The following is a 22,830-nucleotide window of genomic DNA, read 5'->3' as shown; positions in this document are numbered from 1 at the left end:
GCTCCTTGAAGCACAGTGGGATGTTCCTTTCAGTGCCACTGAACAGGCCACTCTCCAGGGACATTAAACAATACAAAACGCCAACGCGTGTCACACCTTCGATCTTATGGAGGAGACCACAGTTGAAAAGGGGACAACATAACTGCTCCTTTAGCAATGATGGCAAAGCTTCTCTAAGACAATTCCTTTGGAGAAAAAAAAGCTCATTTTGGCTTCACAAATAAGCTGTCAACTTGAATTCTGGTGTAAAACAGCTTTTACTATTTATCAGTTGAGTGTGCAGGCTAATTTACAATCAGATTGCTTCGGTGGGAAACTAAATGTATGAAGCTGCTCTGAGAGGCTTTAGGTCTGGGATAACACCAGGTAGCTGATAGCCTATTACAGTATAATCACTGCAGGTTTTGACTCATTTGCAATCCGTGCCTGCCTGTGAGCGACTCGAGTGTATCAATTAATGATTCATTGAAGGCAGAACACACACAACTAACGATCCAGATTAAATATTCATTGAGAAGATGTTGGTCAGGATCCTATGGAGCCTTAACACTTGACTACTCAAGTGCATATCAGGACCGCAAACATGGCACATTACACCAGCAGGCTGCAGCAGGGGTGGCTTTAGGACATGGATTGTACAAAACATCCAAACATCAGACATATTTCAGCTTTTTTTTGCATCTACTGATGCTGCCTGCTGCCTCACTTTTTTTTTTTTTTCAAATTGCCTGTCTCTCATCTCAGGGAGGATCTGACTCATCGCAGATTTAGCAGCCTCCTCCTTGAAGAAGGGAAAATAAAGGGCAGTAGTAGTAAGGCATGAAGCCGAGCGAGTTTAAAAAATGAATTAGGCCTGTAGCCAGAGGTTTCCTCCATTGCTACATCCAGTCACATCCAGGGTTATTTTTAGCATCTCGCCGCCTTGTGAGACTGGAGGAGAGAAGAAAACCCCCCTTGTATAACAAGAGGAGGCCATTGGGAAGCTATGGTTTGTTTTGGGAAGAAAGAGATTGCACATTATTGGGTCATATCCAGGTTTATGTATGAGGATTGGGAATGTAGTGGTGATTAAATGCACCTGAACTCACTTTTAGGTTGAAAATCTTTCTCATAGTTTTACAACATAAGGTCAAGTAAGTACAATAGAAGTAAGGTTCATCACAGGTCAAGCTTTATGAACAGCTTTCATTGCAAAAGGGTAAAAGTGATGATACGCTGAGCTTGTTGTAGAATGTGTTTTTTTTATCATGTTTAGCCTTTTTAACACCTCATCACTGCTCAGATTTCAACCATCTGTGCGCCTACCTGAATTCTGGGGCCAAGTTGGGCTTCAGGCCATAGAAAGCAGCAGATAACGTCAAAAGCCAACGGGGAAGAAAATTCCCATTTTCACACTCCAGGTATGGTGCAGACCATTTGACATGCGTCTTGTCCGGGATAAAACTTTCTCCTCTTTTTATGGAATTGTCAACTGATCTGAAATCTTGGCTCAGCACCCTCTTATGGAAACTGGGCTTCTTCCTGTCTTTGACATCGTGGTACCACTCTGCGTCTTCAGTGCGGTTGTGCAGATGGTGGTGGGCCACGCTGGAGAGGTCTTGGAGGACTATCTCTCCACCGGCCCTGGTGGCTTGAAGAAGCACCGAGGGCCCCTCCACGGACGGATCCGCGCTGAAAGTGACAACCGCCCGGTGTATCTTGGCGTCTCCCTCCAGTATACTCCTGACGAGGGCATGGTACCACTCAATGTCTCGCCGGAGACTCTGCTCCCTGGACCTGTTGGCTTGCAAGATCATGTTGAGGAAGTTTGTGGCGTGCAGCACCGTATCCAGCACGCTGCTCATGGAGTAATGCGGGGTGGCGTGTGACCTTCCCCGCAGAGAGGTGAGCTCGTACCTCCGAGAGCAGTTGGCGTGCTTTAAGGTGGTCGAGTCCCCCGTGTGCAGAAACGCCGTGACCACCCTGGGGAGATACTCCTCTATTTTCTGCGGCAGCTTCGCCGTCTCCACGGGAGGATGAGGCGCACGGAGATGCGCCAGCTGCCGACGGTGCGTCTGAGCGCCGTAAATCGCCTCTTGTGCTCTGATATCTTTCCCATGCGCTGACCATTCCGCGTATTCGTGGTTTGATCCGATCACAAATCCCACTTGCAGCAGCAACGACAGCCGGAAAACAGCCATCTCCCCACCAGAAAAGCGTCCACAGATGTTTGGGGGATTGCTGCTCGGAATTACAGTGTCGTCGGGCGGTCGTGCTGTAAAAAAAAAAAATCTGCCAAATTGCTCCGCTAAACCATCGCTTCACCACTTGTAGGATATTCTCGCAAGCTCCACGCCTCTGTTCTTGAAATCAAAAAAGCAGAGAAGAGGGGAAAACGTAAGGAACCCCCTTCGCTGTCCTCGCCAAATCCCTTATTCTTCTTTACAGATGCTTCATACAGCTTGTTGATGTTGAGTATCCGCTTGCAGCTGTTTCCCCCCACCTCTCTCTCTCTCTCTCTCTCTCTCTCTCTCCCTCACTAGACTGTCTTGGCTTTGCGGTGGACGTTCTCCTCCTGCGTGTAGGCTACATAGACTGAATCAAAGCGAGGAGGAAGGGAGGGGTAAGGGGGTAGGTTATTATTATATTTATATATTTTTTTTAGGAGGCACCGAGTCAGGGAGCTTCTCACTTGGATGACAAACGCACTCCGCCCTCTTCCGACCACAACAAGCATTAAGTAGGCCTATAAAAGCCACGACGAGACACATCAGGAGCTGTGCGCTCTTAAAGCCCGTCTTCTTCATCATCTCATAGGGCTCCAGAAGCGCCATTGATCCGCGTATGGCCGCTTCTTCTGTCAATCACGGCGCAGTGTTTGGTGGAGCGGTGAGGGAGCTGTCCGGTGCTGAAACACATCAAGTATAAGCCTCGGCTGATTTATCAAAATCAAGAACTTAATTTGGATCAATTGATCGAGATTTCCTCTCACGTTATTGATCAAGAATCGTTTTTTTTTTTCTTCTGGTGATCAATGTGAAAGAAAACCTTAATTACAACCACTTTTATTCAAAGTTGTGAAACAATAAAACTGAGATGACAAAGAGCATGAAGTACAATATCATCCTGAATATTTATTTATTTATTTTTATATATTCATTTATTACATTTTTGTTTAGTTTCTCTAATGTCATTGGGTGTTGTACTACTACTTTCATGCATACGTTCTTACAAATCGTAATACTAAATACGATGTGTGATCCACAGTTATATGGATAAACTTCCTGTCAAGTGTATTTTTTAAAGTTGGAGCGTGCTATATCTACATGTACATTTAATCTGGGAGTGCCATATTTTACTGTTTCTATGGTTATATGAAATTGAATATGGCAAATAGTCAGTGGATACCACTGTCCACATACTTTTGGACAGTTTACGTGAAGAGTGAAGGCTGTGTGCCCATGATTATGGAATGATGTTCAACAACCACATATGTGTAATGTCCAAGTGTCCACATACTTTTGGCCTTATAGTGTGCACTGTAAAACATCATACAGTGGAATCAACTAATCTTTTGTCATTAACTCCACTTAAATATACAATTAATCTCAAGTTAATTCAATTTATAATTTCTAGTTTTCATTCTCAGACCATTTCAGAACTCATCACTTGAAGTGTTTTGACTTGAAACGATGAGGTGAGCGAATGTACAGCTGAGAGATCACTCAACTCGTTAAATGAAGTACATAAAGAAACACAATCAGCATATTGGCAGACTTTATTGTCATCAAGGATGCATTGTTTGAGACTTAAAACTCTCCGGAGACTCTTTTTTTGTAGTTTGAAGAAAATATACATGATGGAAAAGTTATTAAAAAAATCACACTTATAATTATAATAATTGTCAACGTAACTGATCAGACGTTGAGTCAACTTAATACCTTATTGAACATCTCTAGTGGAGTTAACATGACTCTGAGTTTTACATTTTCACAACTCATGAGACAACTTTGAACTAATTCCTCAACTTAAATTCAGTTAACTCACATTTTTATGTCAGCAGAACATACACCTCTGTACAACAGAGGCAGATCAGCAGCAACCCAAACATTGTATTTCATCTTTACAGATGTTTTATACCTACAGGGCTCATTGGTACTGTGGGAATTCATTCATGCCTTCCCTTCAACCTAGATATGTTTCCAATCAATAAACTAATTTATTGTTGAGGCAAGCTGTGGCTCCTTCATGTGTTAGCCGAGCAGATTACACAGAAAGGGGATCTGATCTATTCCTCTACCTCTGTACTTCATCACCAATCCATCAGTCTCTCTCTTTCTTATTAGATCAAGTTCCTAGGTTGTTCTGTCTTTCTCTCTCCTGAGTGTAGGGGCATGTCACGTCACGCTGTATGGCCTAGAGGCATCTTGTCCTGGAAGCAGGGTGAGGGAAGACAGGCGTGACGGAGGGTGACAGAGCTTAGAGCCAGCTAGCAACGCTGGGCCATCAGGGTGGGTAAAAGTTAAAACCTGGAGACCTGCTGGATTTCTTGACCAACGTACATACTCTACAGCTGCATCCAAGACTTGAAATTTTGATTTCTGCAAGCCCCTAAACAGCAAACCCAACATTGTGCCACTGTGCAGAAAATAACTGGGAAAACTTTATTTTAAATGCAGCCTGCATATCAAGATGGCGCTGCCTTTCCATCTGTTTATGTCTAAGGGAATTCATAAGTCAGATTATTCATGGTGCTAAAGAGTGTACTGCATTTTCCCACTGTGAGAAAAGCAGCTAGTTTTAATTTAGTCAATTTACTTTTCAAGTCCAGAGCCTCATGGGAATAGAGCTGTGCGTCAGTGGCACTGAAAACATGAGTCCGGGCTTATTAATAATCAAATATGCCTGTATGAATTTAAGGTGGCTCTTTGTGTTGCTATATTGCCAACGTACTGTATTCTAAGTCCTCTCTCCATGCTATTGCTGTTTATATCTTATTAATCTTATAAGTGACCATGTATCCTTGTAAGATCCAAATTCTACATCCAATGGAGCAATTTAGCGGTGACCAGGCCAACAAATATCCATTTATTTCCTGTCTTTCCATCAAGAAAGGTCCCAAATATTGTAGAAACATGTGATGATGGCTCTTAGCAGAATGGTTCAGAGGAGAAAAATTCTAAAACATCAGTCAGAACGAAGATGATGATGATGGTGGTGGACATAGCACCTTCTTTGTGAGGTGTGAGCCATCTGCGTGGGTTCTCAATGTTAATGTGCTGCCAGTTGGAGACCGTAATGAATATGTTATCAACACCAATTCCATAAAACGACAAATGGCACTGCAGCTTTTTGGATAATGTGACATTTCAAAGGTGCAAATGAAATAACATCTTGAAAACTTAGAAGACGATAACATTTCAGCCATCCATAGCAGACCATAACTTTAGGATTGTTGATATGACTTAGTGATTATTGTGGCAGATTTAAGCTTTAAGGCTCTAAAACCGTCAAAACCACAACCACTGGAATTTAAGGGTAACAACAGCAGCCACACATCATGTGACTGTGCTAAAATGATGATATTGGAAAAAGGACAGATTCTGCAGTGTGGTACCAGATCACTTTTGAGTTGGTTCATCTTTAAAAGCATCCCAAATGAGAGTTAACCAAAAAATTACAATTGCATAAAGATGATGTGTCGGATTTCTGAGGTGCAACTAAAACATAATCTTTTTAGGGTTGCATTGTGATGTGTTACAATGATGTCCGTTATTCAAGCAGTAAAGAGTACAAAGAATAAATGACTTTGCAGTGTATTTTTCTAGGAATAACAGTAATAAACCTTTCATGAAAGACATCTTCACATGTCATAGAAGGATATTTCATTTAGGTGTGTCAGTTCCAGGGCCCTGCTGTATACTGGCTCACTGGGACACTTAATGGAACTCAGTCATCATTAACGTCATTATCAACACCTGGGAATATGTCAGTTTCTGCAAAGCAAGAGCACACAAAGTAGGCAAACAATTCAATATGAAAAAGACTTTATTGTCATGTGTAAAATGTAAACAGCTCCAAACTAATGTATGTTTATGGGAACCTAAACTACAATTAACTTATATTACATGTCAATGAGTACAAAAATTGCTATTTACAAAAAAAATACCTCATCACTGGAAATCATCCATTAATCCATCAATTAAAACAAGGACAGCAGAGTGTTTTTTTGAATGAATAACATAAAAATGATGCACCATAAATATTTTGACAAAAGGCTTCATTCAATTCAAGTCAAATTTTTGACAAAATTTGTAAAATTTTTGCTTTAAAGGAATATTTATATTGATTTCTCTGTCACTTTCAGTACAGTTTTGGAAAATATTTCAACAGTGGTCATAGTTTGCTGATTTTCACAGTCTTGTTCCTACATTCTTTTACATCTGTCTCTGAGCTACATGTAAATAATGTCAGGAATACTGGGATGAAAATGATGCCGTGAACCATCCCAATAAGCATGACAAGGAAAAAAATTTTAAAAAAGGTTCTGAAGGTGTGAAAGTCAGACGTAGCCAAAACTGACACTCCCAAAATGATGGACAAGGCCCCTTGAAGTATTGGATAGCCTAGATGGGAGAGCACATCCACTGCCTTGTCATCGGGGTTGGGTTTCTTGCTGGAGGCTAAGGCATAAGACACGTGAGCAGAGAAATCGACAGTAAAGCCAATGCAGACGGTGAAAACTATCATGGATATGGAATCGAGACTGACGTCCCATAGCGTCATGAAACCAGTCACCCCCGCCATCACCGAGCCAATAGAAAAAGTCACCCATAATGAGCAGACGGGGTCTGGGATCAGCAGGAGAGAGACGACAAACATCACAGCTGTGATCACAATGACATTCTTAATCGTGCTACTGACTACTACACCGTACTGGTCATAGAAGATGAATTGTCGGTTATAAAATGATAAAGACGCCACATGGCATCTGCCTGCAGTGGTTTTAAGACCCTTAAGCATTTGGATTTCCATACTGGCGTTGGCGATATCAACAGTCTGAATGAAAATGCGGGATGCATAAATGGCATCACCAGTGAAGTTCACATCTTGCTTGAAAAAAGGAAATAAATCCAAAAATTCGGAAAGGTTTTTGAGAAAAACGTCTTTTTTGTCAAGGTTTAAATGTCTTTCTCGTCCATATGACAAGTAAGAGTGAAACCAAGACGTATAGACATCCTTATCTACAAAAGGAAGCCATTTAAAACTGTCCAGGCATGCCTCAAGCTGGTAACGCCTGATTCTAACCCAATATGGGAATTTCTCACTTACGATGACCATCACAGCTGGACCGTAATCAGAAAAATACTGCCTATCCTTCCTATTAAATCTCGTAACGTGGGAGTTATCAGCTGCCAGATCATAAAGCTCAATCCCCTGTTGTACTTGGGAACATCCATAAATACTTGTGGCTAAATATACCACATAAAGGAAGATTACACCTCTCTTGACCCACGGTTTGATCAAAAATGGGCCGTAGTAATCCTTAAAGAAATTATTTGCAGGCTGTTTTTTCTCTGCACCAGTGTGCTTATCATAGTCGCCTCCCACACAGCAGATGTTATATATCTCAGAACGATGATCAGGATTGTCTGATGGTATTTTCATGCAGGTCAGCCAGTGCCTGTTGCTGGCTTCTCTCCTCCCGTTTAGAGCGAGGAAGGCTCCGAAGAAGGTGATTGTGTAGATGTAACAGAATATGATGGAGGTGCTGGTGTACAGGCAGAACGACTGCACTGACGGGAAGTCGGACGTGAAGCCTATAAAGAACTTGAGGACGTCGGTCAGAGCGGTGATGGTGATGGACATGATAGCTTCTTTGTAAGAGTGAGCCATCCGCTTCGGCACTGGGTCTGTCACGTTGGTGTGCTGCCAGTCGGACACCAGTATGAACATGTTGTTGAGGCCAATTCCTGAAGCAATTGTGTTAGTGATGTAAAATTAATTACAGTTTTAATATACTGAGTTTTTTCATATGTAAGACATTAAACATTTTACAAGATTTTAAGTGTAAAACATGATGAATTGCTAGATTTTAATCCACCTAAAAACATAAGAAGCAGTTAAAATACTGACCATTGGAATTACTTCGTACAATATGGTTTTGTCACTTTTACTTAAATACAGAAACTAGTAGATGTTGCACTCCAAACAATGGAACAAAAAGGCAGAGGGTGCTTTTTCTCACCAAGTATTAGGAAAGGAGAGTTTGCGACTGTAATAACAAAAGGCACCCCGATGTAAAGCAGCAAGCCGAAAGAGGAGAGAATAGCCAGGCCAGAGGACAGGACCCCGAAGACAGCCACCCACAGCTTGTTCCTCACATTGTCCAGTCTGTCGAGGGAGTAAACACAGCATGATTTAACAAAGTTAGCAAAGTGAGACATGGTCTGTATTTCCAAATGTCTGTACAGTCAGTACAAAAACTGAAGTGCAAAAGCAACAGCAGCAGTGAAGTCACCACAGATATCTTAGACAAAGTCAGGCTAGTTGTTTCCTCTTGTTTCCGGTCATTATGCTAAGCTAAGCTAACCATCTCGTGGTCCTGGCTGTAGCTAACTCAAGCAAGAAAGTGAATGAGCTTATTTTCCAAAATGTCAAACTATTCCTTTAAAGGACGGGTTCACATTTTTTCAAGTCTGTCTTAAAACAATACTCACATGCCTGTATATACACTGAAAGAGTTACTGGTTGCTGTAATCATTCCTCCAGTTTATACTTGCCCTTCTTAATGCAATGTTAACATAAATGATTGAGGACAAAATCCACAGTCCTCATCCAGTGTAACAATGCATATAAAAGTTTAAGTGAAACTTATATGAGGCTTCAGCAGTCTGAGTCAGCCAAATTAAATGAGTATGACTTCAGCTGATCTCTGAAATGCATTTTTACGACTGTGGGTTTTGTCTCTCATCGCTTACATGAAAATCAAGTTGTCTTCACATCAGGTATGAACAGGAGGAACGATTACAGTGACCAAAAACTCATATACAAGTACATATAAGACATGTGAGTGTAGAAAAAGATTTTTTTGTGTGAAGTCATCCCATAAACTGCATGTTTAAAAACTTGCCATCAGATTCTAAAATAATAAAGCTGCTTTAGACACAGTGATGCTGAAACTGTTGTTATCACTACTTGATGGCCTTTATGTGGCTTCTTCCCTGTATGAGTCACATTGATAAACAGCAGCTCTCTGTGTCCTGGACTTGGCCTGCAGTCAGGAAATCGCTGGCTGTGTGACAGTCACTGATCACTTCTTACCTCAGGCAGGATATCACCGAGAAGGTGATAGCACAGGCATAAGTGATGAGGAATAAAGGGAAGCCATCTGTGGTGTGACTGTCAATCTCCTCCTGCTTGGATTTGGAGGTGTAGTAAGACACCTACAATAGAGTACAACAGAAAGGAGCCAACATCAGCTCTTCAGTCGGAAAGCAGTGTTTACACATGGATGTCACGACAGCAATAAAGCCGGCGTGACAGCGCAGCTTGAATTTCAGGACAAAGCGGTGTGTCTTCAACCTTGCCAACCGCATTATATGAGAAGCAAGTGTAAAGATACAGCAGCAGCAGGCAGGCTGTAACTAATATGTTTAGCAAATGCATTAGTATGCTTTTTTTATTGCACGTTAAAAGTATTTATTTAGATACTGAGAAAACGCTTCTCCTACACTTAAAAGCAATATCTCAGTACAGCAGGTTCAGGTATGAATCAAAATCCACCTTTGTTTCCTTTTACATTGTCAGATATTGTCCATTTTGTGGCAGTCAGTGCATTCAAGGAGTTATTCTGTCACGATTTGTTAGACTCTAATTCAACTATGCCTCAATCTGCCTCATCTATTTCAGTTAGTGACGTCCTACAATTCCCAGAATGACTTTCAAACACCTGAAAGTGTTGTATTTGGTTGTATAAGGCTGCAGATACCATTAAAGACAATACTGTCATCTCCTCCATATTGTCTCTGGAAATGTGAGGTTTTAATGACCTGATGAGTCTATAAATACACACAAATTATCCATGGTGTTTTTTAAAGGTTGATACACATATTTTTAGACTTTTAGACTTAAATTAATTAAGAAAATTTAGTATTTCTCCACCAGAGTTGTATTTATGGATTGCAGAGATGGAGCTGAAACAGCCTTTAGACCATCACATAGGCAGATACAATTTACATAAAATTTAACTGGACAACAATTTAAACAAAAACTAAAAGCTAAACTTAAGAATCAGAAGTTTTTATAAACTTTTATCAGACTCAGTCTCCAAATTTTGTAATATTCTGTTTATAAAACAGAGCAATAAAGCTTTTACAATGAAAACAGTGACTCAAAAGTAAAATAAAATGGCAGCATTGCATTACTGTCCAGTGAAGCTACTGTAATAAAGCTGGAAAAACTGGTATGTTCCCATTATATTATATTTCTCCCTGTCTAGGGAGAAGTTCTTGATGCTAAATCTATCTATAACTTCTGCAGTCATCACAAATAGATCACTAAACAACAAAATCATTTCAGAAATGCAACTCTCTGCAATTTGAAGTGTTGAAGTGTTTCAAGCTGGATTTTTCTAGTTCCTATCCATTGGTGCACCATTTAAGCCCAAATGTGAGCCATAGTTGTTGAACGCTAACTAAAAAAATCATTGTTATATATTAGTTAAATCACGGAGAAGTTCAAATGTTACTATCAAGTACACTAGTAGACATTTTAGCATTGAAAATGCTCAGGAACATGTTATATGAGTAAACATATTGGGTTTAAAGATGGAATCACTGAGTAACATGCAAAAATGTAGAAATATCCTTTTTTCAGTCTTATATTAGCAGCAGTGTGATACATACGTCAATGTGTTTGCTGTCCATCTCAGCTGATAGGAGCTCTTTGAATGCTCTCAGCCATAATTTTGAGGCTTCAGCTGTGGTTCCCTTATTCTCTAAGTAGTAGAAGAGTTTTATCGCCTGAGCCGTTACGACTGAGTTGTTGGCATCTGTAATAACCCCACCCAGCACAGATCCCAGAAAGACTGAACTGGATCTGTATGTATGTACTGGGAAGGTGATGCTGGTCCTTTGGTTGGTTTCATTAGCCCTAATAATCTCTAGGATGACATTTGAGACACATTCTCCATTGGCTTTGACACATAGCTCCTTGAATCCCAGTCTCCTATTGCCCACAGTGATGTTAAGTATCTCATTGTTGAGTCTGATGATGTCCTCAAAGGCAGGATTTGCTAGTATATTAGAGCTGTTAGTTGACACAGCAATGAGGGATGCAAAGCTGCCCTTGTCGTAAAGCCTGTCTTCTGAAAACATCGAGTCATTGTAGGGAAAGTTTTCCTTGACAAAAGCTCTTGTTGCCTTCGAGGGTCCTTTCCTGGGTGTGAATTGTCGTTCAAGGTCATTGTCTTCCCTGTCTTTGAGGAAAGTGAAGCCTCCGCCGAGTGCTGCTGAAACTATAAGAGGAATCACAAAAAAATAGAAAGGATAAGAGCCTACAAGTGATCCAAGTTTTTCAAAAAGACCTGACAGAGGCTTTGCAAGACAGTCGGTGCGTCTACAGCCCATCTTCAAACATCTGATATCACAGATGAGGAGGAACTGCATCCTTTTAAAGGCGGCCATGCAGATTAAGTCACTCCTTACACACCTACAATTTGGAAGGCAAGTTGATCAATTACAATAGTTTCCTTTGAAGTCTCTTTAGGCATTACAGGCCCTTACTCCGGGAAAAATGTGGTGATCTACATAGAGGCTGTAAAAGTGATAAGACAGACAAGACATTGTAGACAAGAGATAAAGAAGACAGTTCAACAGGAAAGTAAATGATGTCAGATTTCCCAGAAATTAAAAAAACATACGGAAAATCACTGAAAAAGATGTCAGACTTTATTTTTTTATGATACAAGTATTCAAAGATGCGTCGTAGCTAAGTCATAGAACACTGTTTACCTCAATACTTAAATGAAAGCATATAAGCAATAAAGACATTGAGTCTTATCACATAACGTGTTCAAGTAAAGTTCAAGTGCTGTGAACTGTAAATGACTGTAACTGTGTAGTTAAACATTGTAGTGAATATAATTGTTTTCATTCAAATCCTCCACAAAAAGAGCTGAGTTTCCTGGAATGATGAGTTACTGAAATACAGCCGAATCCATCCCCTGAACAGTGATTGTCCTAATGTAGCTTAGCAACCTTAAGTGTTAGCATACATATTGTAGGGCTGTATTTACAGTGATACTCTGTATATAAAGAGCTTGGTGGTGTCTTTTTTTGTTTGTTTGTTGTTTTCTTTTTGCCTTTTAGCCATTCTGAAACCAAAAATGCAAGAAGCAAAAGTGTAAGAAATGGATTTAACGGTGTGTTTGTCTGCCATGCTGCAAACGTGCAACCCAAGGAGCATTTCATACTACATTGTTCTGTAGTGTAACAGGAAGAGGTTCACACTCCAGCAAACCCAGCCAGCTCATTATTATATATATAGATAGTGTTACATTTGCCAAACACATCAGTTAGTCCTTTATCTTAAAAGCCTTTTCTTCTGTAATGTGAAAACTAACAGTTTGAAAATGCAAACAAGTAGCAAACTAAGCATCAGAACCATAGAGCAAAATAAATCAGCTCTCATCTATCTCTGTCTGAAATCAAGGACCCATTGTCTCCAAAAATAAGAATTTCAAGTGCTAAATCTGCCGCGGTTATTATTGTAAACTGTACCAGAAGGGACAGCTTGATAGGCGTAGCAACAGGGGCACAGGGCTCAGCGTACGGTCCATTACAGGAATACTTGTGATTCATGCCGCAGCCGGCCTCCGTGTATCAGCCGTGCCCTCAACATGTACCATTTTAACCTTCAGTTCCACTTTATATTTGGAGTGAGAGTCCGAGAGGGTCAGTTTTACACCTCGGAGCCTGTCGGCCTTCCCTGGCAGTTAACCCCTGTCAGTCAGCTGTCAATCTGAGCCCTGCTGAGTCCTCTGAGACGAGGCTCATATCTCATTTCACACAGATCCATCTCGGGGTCATTGATTTCTCATTCTGCGAGTGAGAAATGGATTCTCTTTCCTTCATCAAAGAGAGGAGAGGATCCTGGCAGACGGTCGCCAGAAGCCTGATGGACACATCAGTTAAATGTAATCTGTTTCAGGACCCCTCGGTTATTGTGTTCACCTTGAATTGAATCATTGCTTTTTGTCTGTTAGCTTATCAAAGACTGTTAACAGCAGATAGGCACCGATGCGTATTGTTCAGCTCTGAGTTTGCATCAAAATGCAAATGAGCTCAATCTGTGCTCCTATAACAATCATCTTCTGGTGGCCAGCTCCTGTTGACACCTTCATTAGCACTGCTTTTCTCTGCCTCCTCTTCCTCACACTCGGTACAGGTATGTTGGGGTGTGAATCGATGTCTTAGGTAATTAGCAGGGAAGCCTCGGGTGAACACGATGTTGAGATGTGTTGGCTGATTGTTCTGCTCTTGCTTCCAGAGAGAAACCATTAATCATGGTGAAAAACACTTCAGTATAACAGTGTAACGGTCTAGTTAACAGTATGACAGTCACAGTTTTTACTGTGCTGTCATATCAGATCACATGTTTTGAACCACGTAGCTTTCTCCACCTTTACTCATTTTATAATGAAAGGTCAGAAGATCATTAACCTCATGAGGAGGATTTTCTACAGTTTCACGTTCCACAATGGTTAAATATTATGTATTTTTATGTTCTTAACATATACAGGTCATGTCAGTAAACCTAAATCTGACACAAATGAGTGTAGATTTTGAAGATACGAGGAGGAAATGTACACTGAGAACTAGAAAGAGCAACACTTATTCTCATTTTCACAGAAGTTAACTTAACCTTTGATTCCTGGGCAATTTTAACGATCAAGTCACATGATTTTAAGTGTTTAACTTGCTAGTTGTGGTAATATTGGTCTTCCTGTATGAGCACCTTTATTTCACATTTTTCTGTACTGTGTCCATTTTGTTTGTGAAATAAATTGACGCCTTTTTGCATCTATGGAGCCTTTTTGAGAGCACTTTTGTAGTAAGAAATATAACTAAATGTAACAAGATGTTTCCTCTTAATGGTTGAAAATGTAATAAAATCTACAAATTTAATGAAAAGCCAATACTATAATGTACAAAATACTGTGTTTGTAATAATAATAATCATACAATTACACAAATTATTAAATTATTATTGCATACAAGTTTATATATGTGTAGCAGTTGTTATATTTGTGAAGGTCTGTTCAGTAGTTATTGTAATTAACATTACACATTAAGTTTAATGTAATTTGCACCAAGTAAATCCATTTATTGAATGGGAAACTAATTACAAATACCTGCATATTTTAACCCCCCCCCCCCCCCCCCCAAACATTTCCCTTGCTTTATAATTATGTTTTAAAGGTACTTTAATGATAGTGAGGATATTTTCTCGAGCCAAGTTTTCACAAGAAAAACAAAGATAGTTGAAATAAATAAATGTCAATAGTAGTTTTCTTTTTTACAGTGTAATCCTGAAAACATATTTGTAGACTGAAGTCACGGCTTTGCCAAAATCTCAACACTAAACAGTGGATTTCAGCACAAAGAAAAGAAACTCGAGTCAGGGTTCTTGGGAGCAGAACCTCAAATCAACCCGGTTCACCGAATCTTCTTTCCAAACCCTTCCGATGCGTTAATTTCCTCCTCTCCACTTTCTATTTCCTTCCACTGTGAAAGAGCAGTTTCCATTATGCCACAGGTTCACATTAAGGAGATGGGAACAGGCTGGTACCTGCAATTATCCTTGCTCACCCAGCCGTGGGCCACTAGGTGCTGAGCAACAGCTGGCTCTCTCTTTCCCTTCACCACTTATGCACACACACACATGCACCTGCACACTTCCCTCCTCCCCCTTCAGACACTTACCCACCCATTCCTCACATTCACCTGCCAAGCAGCTTGATTAATAAGGCCAGTGCTCACAGTGAAGCAAACCATAGAAACAGAGCGGATGGAGACCAAAAGAGAAAGAACAAGCACAGAGTTGCTACAAAGAAACCTACAGTATGTGACCATGTACTATGTAATATATTCATGCATAGCAAAAAAGTGATCAGTCATCCTGTAGGCATGGAAAAATGTCTGCAAACACAGTAATAGTATAGTCAGAGGGGGTGATTGTAAAATATTGCACTCATTCAAAAAAAAACCAGCCCATAATTTATTTTGATGTCCCTCTGCAGCTTTTTCTTTCTGTCTATCTGTTTTCCACAGGCACAGAAACACCAGAGCACAGGTTTGATTCTGTCAGGAGCAATGGATCACCTCAAACCATGGAGAAACCATTTTCACACAAACACCGCTGGGTTAAACCAATCAAACATACACTATGTGGCCAAAAGTCCCAACATGACACCCATACGTGACTGGCCTCCACTGTTCTGTGAAGTCTTTCCATAAGATGTTGGAACCTGGCTGCAGGGATTCGCTCCCGCTCGGCCACAACAGCGTCGGTGAGGTTAGGCACTATGTTGGATGGGGTTTGGGTCAGGGCTCTGTGCAGACCAGTCAAGTTCCCCCACAACAAGATCACTTTTTTATGCACCTCCACACACAGAGGATATTGTCATGTTGAAACATGAAACTGTTGCCACAAAGTTGTAAGCACTTAATTGTTGAAAGTATCATTTTATGACTTAATGACATCATTTTAAGACTTCCCTTAATTGGAACTAAGGGGCAATTAGTCAGAACAGGGGAATGTCATGCAATAAATGTGCCCAGTCACAGTCAAACCGAGGACGTTGTGTGTTCACAGTATGCGCCATTAGGTCAGAAATTGTTGGGTTTTTTTCTTTTAGTTTGGGATTTAATTTCTATGCTGTACAGTATGTAGCACAATATAAAAGTAAGGGAAACATTTGAGGAAATAAGAGGAAAGGATATGGACACATTTTGCTGTTTACTGTAGATGCTGATTGCAGATATGTGATATAAAATGGCTTTTATGATGAAAAATTGTATATATAATTATGACTGGGCATGGTATTGAGATGACAAAACCAATTATTTATACCAAATTCAACTTGAGCATGGTGGTATCTTGATGTAGGAAACATTTGTGATAAAACAGTCAAAACTCAAGGTTCACTAGCTTCCTCCAGAGCTTTTGACTGTATGTCGTGGCCTTCTTCTGTGATGTCTGATTAAAAAATAAGCAATGAAGAGTACAAAATCTGACAAGACATTCAATACAGTTTTCAATATCTGACAATTTTCAACTTGATGTTAGAGACACATTTTGGTCTGTGCCAAAAACATAATGAGGTTTGACACCCAGCCCTATACATATAATGTAATTAAGAACTATAAAAAAGGAGGAGGAAAAACTCTTTCTCAGTTCTGGCAAAGACACAGAGAGAGACAGTGATCCAGATCAGAGGGCATACTAGCAAAGTGCTTTGTCAAATCTAGCCTGACTTTCCATCTTTTCTCAACAACTGCAGTCATAAGCAATCCTGGAGATCTATGAAACTTATCTTCTTCCCTCCTCTCCCTGCCCCTGCTGAGGCAGCACCTGGATTTAAATGACTCGACTGATAGCCACAGAGACGGGATTAATTTCTGGACTCTCCTGTTATGGATTCTGTGACGTCAAGTGCTGGAAAATTGCCCTCAGGCTCACTCTGTATTATATGATGTTTGTTTTAACAGCTGTCTGGCAAAAAAAAGGAGTTATTTGGTTTTCTTAGAAACCAAGAAGTGTTGACTAGATGAATGTTACTTGCACATATGAATTCTGACTTAAATCAGTACATATTTATCAATTAATTCCTTTCCAAGAATATTTTATGGGAAAAAATATGGGAAAAAAATGACATGACCTTGGTGTCATCAGTTGCAGTTACAGCTCTGCTTTTAAGCTGTTTTGATTGGTGCAAATGAGAGGAAAACAACACTACACAGGCATCACAGCACTGAAAAAGGCTCCTCACATAGTCTAGAAAGGAGTTAAGACATCTTTTAATCAACTGGTCCAAACATTACATCTATAGTATAACACAAAATAAAACATTTGTAAAAAATATTTCACAAAAATTCAGTTTCTTGCTGCAGCTAAAAGTTTGTTCCCTTGTTTCGGTCGCAGCAGAAGCAGAGAAGCTCTGTGCTAGTCAAACTGTAACTGCAATGTCTCAGTTTCAGGTCTTTTATGAGGGAAAAAAAAAAACTCACAATGCCCTTCCTTGTTGCTGAAGTCAGATAGAAACATGAGCTGAATGTCTAAGTTGAGCCACTTCCTCTGGAGAAGCACAATGACTTAATTTCTGTTGACTGTATTTCAATCATTTCATTCAGCTTCATTTGTAATAAAACTTTAGTGCAGAATACAATAATGTTGAAATTATATTCAGAAATACCTGGATTGACATTAGAGACCAAGGAAAGACAAAATCCTAATGCTGTCATTCACACCAGGAGGAATATTTTTGACATTATAGTTAAGCTAGCTGTATTTAAGCTAAGCTAAGCTAACCACTAGCTCCTCACCTGGCAATTACTGGACTTTGAATCTCAGAGAGATCAATTCATTATCTGTATTTTAATGCCACGCAAGTGAAATCCACCATGTTGCTGTCTTAGCCTCTCAGTAATGTAAAATGATGAGAAAATTGGCACATTTTGATACATGAAACACTGATTAAATGTTTAAAAAGCGATTTTTACATCATTACAATGTAAAACTGTGAGTGTCAGGACACAATGGAGCTGGACAGGTAAAGAAATATACTGCAAATATACTTTATCATAGTACAATGAGCATACATGGCAACAGATATTGACTTAACATCACAAATTACTAATTTATTCAACCTTCTCAATAAACCAGGGATTAAATCCCTTTACAGCGATAATCGTATAGTGTTACAGAAATACTGGCACCAGTGTTTCCACACAGCAGTGGCCAAGAGGTAGACATCACCATCTAGTGGGCCGTGACTCCAGATAATGATGTGAAGAAATGTTGAGTAATCAATAGGCTTTAAATCAAGCAAGAAAACAGTTTAGAGCTCTATTACAGTGTAATCAGAATGAATGTGCTGTTCACTTTTCTTCCCCCCAACCCTACAGGCTCAGCTTGGCAGAATCACTTTGGCCTTTAAATTTAAATGAGTTATAACCAGGCCGGTTTATAAAAGGCACTTTTTATTCATTATTATTTATTTGTTCTTTCTCTGTTTGAATTTCTTGCACATTTTTTGTGTCTTTTGTGCAAGATTTAACATTTTTTTGGCCTGTAATTTATAATATTTTCTTTAAAAAGTGTCATACAAATGATACACAATACATACAGGACGCATAAAGAATAATATTACTATTTGTAAATTATTAATTCTGACTTAAATTAATGTTAATTTAAGATAAAGCTACATGACTTTCAAGAAGGAGTCATGTATCATGTTCTCCACTTCTTCTACCAGCACACCGTAATCTGCCTGACAGACAGTGTGTCCCTTCCTGCCGCTTTCTAGGAGGCATGTCATCAAGTCTCTGTGCGTTTCTGGTCTGGATGCGGCTGATCCCAGTTTCTCCAGCTGCTCCACAGGATCCTCTGGAATATTTTGGATTTGTAAAGCTTTGAACACAGCGGGAGTAAATTTCCCGTAGTGAGCAGTGGAACAGAGCACCACAGGACACGAGCCGTCCTGCAGCCTATCAGCCGCAACTTTCGCCACGGCGGTGTGTGTGTCCATGACGTAGCCCGTCCGCCTGTGAACGCTCTGGATGGCGGCCAAGCAGTCGTCTTCAGAGCACCAGCCGGCCAGCACTTCCTGCTGTATCCTGCCAAGAAGAGGCTCAGGAACCTGAAAGTGCTGCTGTCTGTCTAAGCATGTGAACAGGTCCTTAACAAGACGGCTGTCTCCTTCTGAGACGTGGTAGATAAACCTCTCCAGGTTGGAGGATTTCAGGATATCTATAGCCGGGGAGTGGGAGAGCATAAGAGGCCGTCCCCGGAGATCGTACTCACCTGTGCTGATAAAGTCTGTGATGACGTGGTTGTGGTTGGACGCGCAGATGATTTTTCTTATCGGGATGCCCATTTGCTTGGCGTACACAGCTGACATGGCATTGCCAAAGTTACCAGTAGGGATGCAAACATCAACGGGCTCCCCGAACTTGATAACACCGTCTCTGCACAGGTCCAGATAGGCGGAGGAATGGTAAACCACCTGCAAGAGGAAGGAAAGTTAACAAAAACTGTGCCGACTAAAAGTGTGCAGTTGTGTGCAGCACAAAAACTTTTCTTCTTTTTTCTTCCGGCAGAATAAATCTGACACAACAGATAAAAAATGTCACTTCTCTTGAAAACACCAGAATAAAGCGCAGGGCCCTCAGTTGACATTTAAGTTAATTCCCTTGTGGTTGCCTGATAAAACTGGAAACAAAAAGGACCATATTAAATCACAGTGACTGAGCAAATTATAGGATATTAAACTTACTTTACTTTGCTCATCTTTTAGTCTGTTACTGCAGCCTACAATCTCTGTTTTTAGACATAATTTAAACAATCTCCCAGCAGACTCAGGGCGTCGAGGACAACGAGGTCACGTCCTCAGTATTATTTCTGGGAATGTCGGACTTTTAATGATCAGAAAAGGAGCTTAAATCAGACAGTTACACACAAATTACACATTGGGGGTTTGTGAGGCTTTAGCAGCTATTTTTTTTGACTCAACATCTTTAAATTTGACTATTTTAGGCAAAAATACATGTAATTAAAATAAAGAAAGAGTTTTGGCCTGCTGGTTGAGGCCGTCACCTTGGACTCTGGACTCTGATGGGCAGTTTTCCCTGTTGCCTGACATTTTTTCAGCAGAATAATGAATAATAAACATGTAAGTTGCCCTAATTTAGTGAAGCAGGGTGTACGTGAAAAGGAGAACACTGCAGTGTCATTACATACACTGAGGAAGTTGATATTCTGTTCTACTACTCTCTTAAGATTTCCATGTTCGGTTCATTGTAAATCTTTACATCCTTTATTCATAAGATGAGATGCCTTCAAGAAAAAGCCTATTTTAAAAGAGTTTCTAACAGATTTTGACATGTACCTCACCTCTGTTAAAAAAAAGTGACATTTCATTCTTGGCTGCATCAAAACAAACCTCAGGCCATTTATTTTTCTTTCTTTCTTTTTCTTTCTGTTTTCTTTTATCTCTGCTTACTTGTCTTTTCTATACGTTACTTTCAAATGTGTTGATATGAGTTTATTGTGTCAAGATTTATGTTACATCTGTTTTCTGATCTTTCCTGTCACAATAACGTTTTGTAACGACTCTGTATTGCATGTTTTCTGTAAATAAACAAAAAATTTTTAAAAAATGGTTAAATGAGGTTTAAAAATAAAAACATATCTTCTCAGAAACAAAGCAAACTGCATTGCACATAAATTAAATTATCTCACCTCCTCAACAGTCAGTCAGTTATTGTTGAAACCATTTTTCATAAAAAAAATATATTTAAATATTCTCTGCATTTACTGCTTTTTCCTGTTTTGTATGACAAATGAATTATCTTTTGGTTTTGGACTGTTTGGATAAAACAAGACGACCTTGATATGTATATTTTTTTTATTTCCTGACAAATCTGCTTTTGACAATTTAAAGGTTATTTAAAAATAATTGGAAAAAAAATCTACTGATTTAACAATAGGTGTTTTTCACAGGAAGTCAGTTTGACATCTCACAGCAGGAAAAGCACAGGCGTAAATAATAAAATTAAGGACGGCTGAATTGTTCATGCTGACTCACTGTCACGGCTTACTGGATAGAACTGAACCATCGTTAATGTGGTTAGTAACACTTGTGCCTTTCCTGCTATTTGAGAAAGTCATTTTCCTTGCAGCCGCACTCAGTGATCATCTTTGTTACCCACCTGTGGTAACAAACGTGCCCAGTTGATGGAGTTGGCGGTGCTGAGGACCGTGCCGTACTCCACGGCGAGGTGCCCCGTCAGCCCGGACTCTCCAAACATCCTCTTGATGGTTCTCTGACAGAAGTCGAAGTCTGACAGGACGCTGACAGCCCTGGCGTTACCCTCTTTGTAGCTCGTCATCTGGAGCTTCTGAATCTCGCTCACCCCTTCCTCTGGGAAAAACACCAGCACCCCGGTCCTGTGTCTGTCAGTGCTGCTGAGCCTGCTGAAACCGCTGAGCACCGCGCTTCCGGTGTCTCCGGACGTGGCTACCAGGATGAGGTAGTTGCACATCAGTGGGAGGCAGTAGGCGAAGAGCTGGGGCATCAGCTGCAAAGCGAGGTCCTTAAATGAGGCGGTGGGGCCATGAAAAAGCTCCAGAACATACTGATTGTGGATCAGGTGTTTTACAGGTGCAACTGCCTCGCTGGAAAAGTTCGACCCGTACGCCTTAAATACCATCTCTCTTAGATCCAAAGCAGATACATCTAATGGGTGTATGCACTTCTCAAGTAAAACTAACGCTCGTTCTGGGTATGACATGTCAGCTAGTCTCAGCCATTCACGAGCATCCATCTTTGGGAAGCCATTTTTGGGTACATAAAGGCCTCCATCTGTGGCCAGACCCTCAACTACCACATCGCTGAAGTATGTTTTCTGACCGGATGATCCTGCGCTGTCACTCCTGGTTGACACATATGTTTCTCCAGCATGGTTCTGATATCTCTCCACAGCTTTCAGCACCTTCTCCGCTATCTCCTCCACCGTGTCGCCTGTTCCACACAACACCCGCACATCAAGCCACTTCTCATAAAACTGTTTCCTGTAATGCAAAATGTCCTTCATGGATACCCCTGCTTCTTGGCCCACTATCCTGTTCACCTTCATCCTGGCGAGTCTCTGTATGATGTCCTCACTGTGCACGTCCAGGTAGATGACCAGCCCGGTCTGTTTGAGGTGCTGCATCGCCTCAGCATGAAGAGGGTTCGAGCCTGTCAGGGAGACAACGCACCCAGAGGCAGAGAAGTTACACAATGCTTGTCCTTCTTCCTCCAGGAAACGCTCTCCACCGATCGCAGCCAGCTTGGCAGCAACTGGCATCTTCCATGTTGTCTCCAAGACGTCGTCGTCAACGTCAATGACAGGCAGTCCCAGTCTGTGGGCCACTATCCTCCCCACTGTGGTCTTCCCTGCTCCAGGAGGACCCATGAGCAGGATGTTCTTGTCCCCCAGCAGGGAAGCTTTGGTGGAAAGCCATGATCTTGATTTTGGAAATGGACTCAGGTAGCATCTGACAACTCTTAGTGCAAGCTGACTTGCATTGAATAAACCCATTTAGATCTAAAATGACAGCACAGCAGCTGACCTTCCTGTGAAGAAGAAAATACTATTTAAGAGGACATTTCAAATGCAGTTGCACTTTTAACAAATGTGTATTATTCACAGTAGCAACCTCGGGTTTTCTTTCAGTGCCTACAGTGTGTATAACTTTGCACGTGTTTTGCCTTTAGTGGTACTTTTAAACATAAATTATAGGTTTAATGTAACGTTATTTTACACTCACGTGAAATGGTGGCTTTCTGTCTCTCAAACCCCTTTAATTAATGCTTTAATAGAGTCTGTGACAACAACGTGGTTTGTTTAAAACGTGAAAGCACCAGTCAGCTGTAAATACTTGACAGGACGATCACCCCGCAGTCCGCAAACAACTACGGTCCGCCTGGAGGGACAAAACTCATGAATCTCTTTTGGGAAGTCGAAAGCGCACCAGACTTTATGTTGCAATATTTTTATCACTGTATGTACTTGTTCCGTT

The 22,830-nt window shown here is 40.6% G+C and overlaps 3 protein-coding genes across 3 annotated transcripts in view; all 3 read right to left on the bottom strand.

Annotated features, from left to right (window-relative positions):
- Positions 1-2,729, bottom strand: part of gpr158a (G protein-coupled receptor 158a) — a 76,206-nt gene extending 73,477 nt beyond the window's left edge. The window contains exon 1 of the mRNA XM_067578183.1: positions 1,306-2,729. Coding sequence (XP_067434284.1) covers positions 1,306-2,180 — 875 coding nt within the window. The 5' untranslated portion in view covers positions 2,181-2,729. The remainder of the gene's footprint in view (positions 1-1,305) is intronic.
- Positions 2,730-6,046: 3,317 nt separating this feature from the next.
- LOC137173251 (patched domain-containing protein 3-like) lies at positions 6,047-11,609 on the bottom strand. The gene is made up of 4 exons (XM_067577978.1): positions 10,887-11,609; positions 9,304-9,425; positions 8,228-8,373; positions 6,047-7,952 (listed from the first exon to the last, which is right to left on the bottom strand). The coding sequence occupies exons 1-4, from the start codon at positions 11,607-11,609 to the stop codon at positions 6,376-6,378; spliced, it is 2,568 nt and encodes an 855-aa protein (XP_067434079.1). The 3' UTR covers positions 6,047-6,375.
- Positions 11,610-17,824: 6,215 nt separating this feature from the next.
- Positions 17,825-22,745, bottom strand: LOC137173455 (threonine synthase-like 1). The gene is made up of 3 exons (XM_067578306.1): positions 22,579-22,745; positions 20,976-22,384; positions 17,825-19,270 (listed from the first exon to the last, which is right to left on the bottom strand). Exons 2-3 carry the CDS (start codon positions 22,347-22,349, stop codon positions 18,467-18,469), a joined length of 2,178 nt encoding a protein of 725 aa, XP_067434407.1. The 5' UTR covers positions 22,350-22,384; positions 22,579-22,745; the 3' UTR covers positions 17,825-18,466.
- Between the last annotated feature and the right edge of the window lie 85 nt (positions 22,746-22,830).

The sequence above is a fragment of the Thunnus thynnus genome, chromosome 21 (assembly GCF_963924715.1).
Source record: "Thunnus thynnus chromosome 21, fThuThy2.1, whole genome shotgun sequence".
Classification (NCBI taxonomy): Eukaryota; Metazoa; Chordata; class Actinopteri; order Scombriformes; family Scombridae; genus Thunnus; species Thunnus thynnus.
Note: the sequence above shows the minus strand (reverse complement) of the source record. Positions and strands in the feature narration are given on the sequence as shown.

Bases quoted from the DNA above. Each gene is read 5' to 3' on its own strand.
- LOC137173251 (XM_067577978.1), bottom strand. From the start codon at position 11,609: ATGGGCTGTAGACGCACCGACTGTCTTGCAAAGCCTCTGTCAGGTCTT. The intron at 9,426-10,886 runs GTATGTATCACA...ACTCTATTGTAG, and splicing joins TGGACAGCAAACACATTGAC to GTGTCTTACTACACCTCCAA. The intron at 8,374-9,303 runs GTAAGAAGTGAT...CTCCCTCGACAG, and splicing joins TCGGTGATATCCTGCCTGAG to ACTGGACAATGTGAGGAACA.
- LOC137173455 (XM_067578306.1), bottom strand. From the start codon at position 22,349: ATGGGTTTATTCAATGCAAGTCAGCTTGCACTAAGAGTTGTCAGATGC. The intron at 19,271-20,975 runs GTGGGTAACAAA...TTCCTCTTGCAG, and splicing joins GGGCACGTTTGTTACCACAG to GTGGTTTACCATTCCTCCGC.